This window comes from Gymnoscopelus microlampas (assembly GCF_963454915.1).
Source record: "Gymnoscopelus microlampas genome assembly, chromosome: 15".
In the NCBI taxonomy this organism is placed as follows: Eukaryota; Metazoa; Chordata; class Actinopteri; order Myctophiformes; family Myctophidae; genus Gymnoscopelus; species Gymnoscopelus microlampas.
Genome location: NC_139952.1, coordinates 46,221,594 through 46,227,229, shown reverse-complemented (window position 1 = coordinate 46,227,229; position 5,636 = coordinate 46,221,594). Strand labels below are relative to the sequence as shown.

The 5,636-nt window shown below is 41.3% G+C and overlaps 1 protein-coding gene across 1 annotated transcript; it reads left to right on the top strand.

The window, feature by feature from the left end:
* Window positions 1–1,042: 1,042 nt before the first annotated feature.
* LOC311061818 (uncharacterized protein) lies at window positions 1,043–5,419 on the top strand (the record flags this gene model as incomplete). The annotated part of the gene is made up of 6 exons (XM_084080515.1): window positions 1,043–1,140; window positions 2,290–2,458; window positions 3,899–4,143; window positions 4,331–4,490; window positions 4,720–4,849; window positions 4,949–5,419. The coding sequence occupies exons 1-6, from the start codon at window positions 1,134–1,136 to the stop codon at window positions 5,417–5,419; spliced, it is 1,182 nt and encodes a 393-aa protein (XP_083936641.1). The 5' UTR covers window positions 1,043–1,133.
* Window positions 5,420–5,636: the final 217 nt, after the last annotated feature.

Below are 5,636 nucleotides of genomic sequence, written 5' to 3'. Positions count from 1 at the left end.
CCACACACCCATCATGTTGTTATGTGAAATCACTCATTGACCCTGAGATTGAAGTTGTGACTGCGTGAGTGACAGCTTAATTTAAAATATAATTAAATGAAAGAAATCTAGAAAATCTTACCAAAAAAAAACGTTTAACAAAAATGAAAATACAGATTATCAAGATGTGTGTGAGGCACATTTCCACAAAACAAAGAGAACAGTTTTGTCTTTGGTCAGTGAGTGTAGATTATACTGTAGCTGTCAGCTGTTAGTTTACATCTTCTGTCAGTTACTGATTAGTCACACTTGGGCCACTAGAGGGGGCTGTGGTTCAACAGGTGGCAGGGATGGCGGTTGGTCACCTAGTGTCATTTCAAATGAGATGATAATAAAACACCACTAGTTCCATTTCAAATCACTGAGATTGTATTGTTCACTGGACACCAGTGTCCCAGATAGCTAATGCTTCTAAAAAAAATCTGTATAACACTAAACCAAATCATGGAGGAAAGAAGAATTGTTAAAAACCTAAATGTGTATTCTGATGTTCTCTTTTATCCAGGTGCAGTACACAAATGTGACTCAAATGATTTATAGGAGAAAGAGATGTTTTTTTTTTTACCGGCCCTACCGACTTTACCTTGAACATCCATTTGAGCTGAAACAGCATCACATTTTGTGTTGAAATTACCCTGGCAAAAGTCACAGGGGTTGGGGTCAAATCAATTTGCAGCAATGAATTCACACACCATATCCAGAATACGATGGGGAGGGGGGGGGGCAGGGCTAACAGTTATTATTTCAGTGAAATGAAAGTGAAGGTTACCGTTTGCGAGGGGGTTTGGAGAGCCCATCGTGCACCAGGAAACAACAGCAACAACAACTGAAGACGCTCTCGAGACTGGAACACACACTGGAACTCAAATGCAGTTTACATGAATTAAAGATCTTTTCGGTCAAATCCGTAAAAAAAAGAAAAGAAATTTAGGGAATTGTGTCGATAAGGTATTAGGCGGACATCACACAAAAGTGACAAAACTACCTGGAAAGTTGTGTAAACTGTAAACATATCCTGGGGAGGATCATCATCATATCAGACACATTCTTCAGGCACAATTCGACGCTTCCAGCTGTTTTTAACATCAAGGACAATGAGCTGTAAGTATAGACGGGTTTCCGAGCGACGTCATCACAGAGCAGAATGCGCAATCTGCGCATGCCTGGGGGTAAGGCGCGTTCGAAAATACAGCCCTGAGCGGCAGTGAGCGCACTGGCCAATACAAACTAATAGGCGAGTGTGCTCCGGTGCGTAATTTCCAAACGCACCCATAGGCTTCCCCCCGCAGCTGCGCGGTCATATTCCTCTCATGTTTACTAACAGGAAACCCGTCTATATCAGTGGACAAAATGCAAGGTATAATAAAAGGTGAGCAGGAGGACATGTTAGAGACAACACCCTGACAGTTATCACTCTGAACAGGTTTATTTCTCAACTAACGGCCCGCACAACATTCACTGGTCACCATTCGGACTACATGCCGCTTTAATTACATGGCTACGAATTAAAGCAATTAATACATTTACATAAAATGTAACAACACAACGATGTCTTTGTATCATATGTATTTGATCGAGTCTGACTTTTACTTTATCATAGGCCTATAGGAAAGTAAAAGTCAAACATATAGGCTAATATACATCTATGGTAGTCTTGATCCAAGGGTAAATTACGGGGTGTCTCGCAAAACCCCTGCGTATAGTGAGGAAGGGTTGATGATCAATATGAATCAATGTTACATTGCCATAATATCAGCCATGGTTCACAACTTCACATGGTTCACAACTTCACATGACGCTCGTCTGTCACAAGCGTCATGGCGCAACTTGTTCCTGGTTTTTGAAAGTTCTACATTTACAACCCGTACATCTACATACACGTTCAGATTTCAAATATAAAGTGCTGACCCCACGATCATGGGTGTAGCAAGTTAAAACGCCTGGGTTTAAGTACCTGTATCCTCCGTATTGTTAAATAAAAAGCATTTTAATCCGATTGGTGGTCATTTTCTCAGAATGTTCTCCATATGTTTTCAACTACGCGACCCTATTGGTTGGGAAGTGTACTGCACTCTGATACATTATAACTATGACATGACATCCGATTCCACAATTATTGTGGAATTGTGGCACAGTTAGTTATTCCCAATGACCAATCAGAATTGTGAGAGCCGAACAAAAGTACTTTTTACTCATGTATCCACAAGACGCAATAAAGAACCTTGGCTTGAAATGTTTCCCTTTGTACAGACTGGGTTCCCTCACTGTGGCTGGACAGCTTTGATGACATGCTGCATTCAGATCTGGACTATAGAGACCAGTGGACTCTGAAATTTAACTACTACAGCCAGACAGGGGACATCTCCTATGAGGAACAGAGGAGAGGTTGGATGGTCTGTGAGCACTGGGGCCATGGACGGTATGCAGAATGCATTTGTTGTTTCATATCAGTCTTATTAACAGACGAGAGAGAGAGAGAGAGAGAGAGAGAGAGAGAGAGAGAGAGAGAGAGAGAGAGAGAGAGAGACGGAGCCCCTGTTTTTATTCTCGTGTGTGAACTGGATGTGAAGCGTCAGGCAAAACAATATAACGCTAGTTTATAAAGACATTAGAAGGAGAGGAGCCCTCTCCTCTTGTACATAAAAAGAAAGATATAAATATAAAAGCCAGCAGAGTTCATTTTTAATTAGCGGTGCCCCAACCCTATATGGAAATAAACGGCAAACTCTGCGTAACCGTCATATCTCATCTTACTAGCTCGTTCTAATGAGTTATTTGTCTGTTCATCACACACGGTTCGGTTCACTCTGATTATTTTGCTACTACTTTGATCACCATATCTTTTCCAAAGATAATTACTAAGGTACAATATGTTGTTTTTGAATCGTTTGCAGAATGTAGGCCATTCTGATAAGGTGGCTAAGTTTATGGCAAAAATTATCAAATGGAACACTAGTATACTCTATATTGCATGCATTTAAGAATAGCCAGTTGACTTTGTATGCTGGTATGTCAACTCAGTTGAAACATATCTCATAATAAACCATTACAATTTCTAATTGTTTAACTTCTGAGTGACTATGGTCTTCTAGGTGTTAATTTCTTGTGTCTTAGATTTTAGAAAACCACTCCGCCTCTACAAATGCATAGGGTAAACAATTGTTAAAGGGCTACTACTGTATGGCTAGTGTAGGTAGTGACTGTGTGGAGGTAGATGCATTCTGAGCCCTGTACTGAAAAATGTAACACCCCCCTTTTTGTAATAGGCCTACAAATTTTTTTATGGCTCCTTTTTTATTTATTTTTAACATTTCTGAGGCTAAATGTCACACAGCCCACATTCACTTGGAGCAAGTCATTACGCAGTCCTTACAGTTAAGACAGCGTTGTCTGGCGTCAAGTATTTTATTTCATTTTATGTTTTATTTTTTACAAAACAAAATGTGAACCCCCCCTTGCTGGAGGAAAATTATATTAAAGACCCCCCATTTAATGCAAAAAAAATAAATAAACCTTAAAGATCCATCCTCAGATATCTTAGAAAGGGTGTTGGCCTTGTTTTTGTGACGCTATCCTGGCAAGCAGAAGTAAAGGTTGAGTGCAGGGGGAACTCATCCCTGAGTGTGATGACTGGTATATTACCAGTGTTCTTTATGTAGCAGTAGTGATTCAGAGCCTCTGTCTGATGACCTAAAAGCCTAATATATTCCCTGGATGAGGGGGAATCTTCCTAAATCCTAGTGGTTAAGATGTTGGCTTTACACGCAGGAGACCCGGGTTCGAATCTTTGGCGTTTAATTTACTTGAGTTCATTGACTGATGTAAATCTTGGTATCTGCTGTCTGTTTCAACCTCCCAGTTTCTGCTGTAGCTACTGCTCCAGGGAATGGGACTCGGTGAATGTCATGGTCTTGTTTCGGTACCGGCGGCAGAGTGCGTCCAGGCGAGGGACGGTGATCATGAGGCCCTACGGGCAGGAGTGTCGATACTGCGGCACCTTCGTCCTCCCGGGTTTTTTCAAAAGACAAGTGGAAATCGCCCTGGAACACCTGTCAGTTGATATAAGGAGTAACTGCTACATCAGAGAAGAAATTCGTATCCATGGTGATAGACTTTTTTTTGTAGATGTTGCAAACCTTTTCTAAGTAATTTAATGTTGGGTTTAGGAATGGACACACATTTCGGTTACCGTCCCAGTTATGTTTTGATTATTTTAGCAGGGTAGTTACAATAATCGACTCTAATTCAAACAGCAAAATACTATTACTCATTTTAGTTTCTATAATTTCAGCTGGACCCCTCATGAAGACATTTGATTCGGTGGTGGCCTGCCCAGGTTATGCCCAAACCCAGCACAAGGTTTGGTATGTGCTGACAAACCTCGCTGTCACCAACCAGGAGAAATGGCAGATTGAGAGAAACACAGTTGGGCAAAGCCGGAACCCTTTATGGTAAGAAAGAATGAATACTTTGCTAACCCAGTTATTAACAGTACAGGGTGAAGTCCATCAGATGAGGGGTTCTCCAGAACCGGCATTCTGCACAGCGGCCACATCCTGAACGTTCAGGACGGATAATCGGCCAGTGGCCGCCGTTCAAATGCCAGTTAAGGGAGAAGTAAAACAATAATTTACCCACAACTGCTGATCTCCCTTATGTGTGGTTTCTTTGTAATAACAGGTCGGCATATCGTAAGAATCGGATCACTTCAAGCAACTTTGGTTTGGTCTTGGCCGCAGATTACCGGCAGTCTTACCCTCCTTCCTTATTCAAAACCCTGCAAGAACAATACAACCTCAGTGGAGTTGAAGTAAGTAGTGGGTAATACGTTATTGCTTTTAAAAATAATGTATGTTTCTGTGTTCCTTAGAAAACTGTTAATTAATAAATGGCAATATTTTCTTTCAAGGCAATACAATATGGAAACCGCAATGAGCCAAGGGCAAAGCAGCAATACACACAACGCACAGGGATGTATATCCAGGAGAGAGGAGTGTTCTTGTCTGAGAGCGGCCTGCTTGGAGCATCTCCAGATGGGACGGTGTACGATGGTGATCGCATCATTGAGGTCAAGTGTCCATGGTCAGCCAGAGAAATGACTGTCAAGCAGGCAGCAAGAGAGATTAGGGGTTTCTTTCTGGATTTAGATAAAGATGGAGCCCTGACACTAAAACGAAATCATAACTACTGGCACCAGATCCAGGGCACTCTACACCTGAGTGGAGCTAACTATTGTGACCTGGTCATTTGGACCCCTCTTGACCTAGTCATCCTGTCAGTGCCCAAAGACCCTGACCCAACATGGGCTGTAAACATTGGCATTCTGGAAACATTTTATAAAAATGTTTTCCTGCCACACATTCTCAAAATGGTCAGTTGATAGCTTTGCTTTGTTGTTTCAACAGACCCACCATGTCAACTAACATAGCGTGAGAGCGTTTCTATGACTTTGTGAATTCTATATTTTCAATTGTGACAATTCACTTTTTGCCACGATAACGTTTGTTCATTTCTCTAGAAAATGTTAATGTTCGTAGCATTATTATTTTTGATAAACGTTTTCTACAGTACAAACTGAAACAGAATAAAGCAGGGTG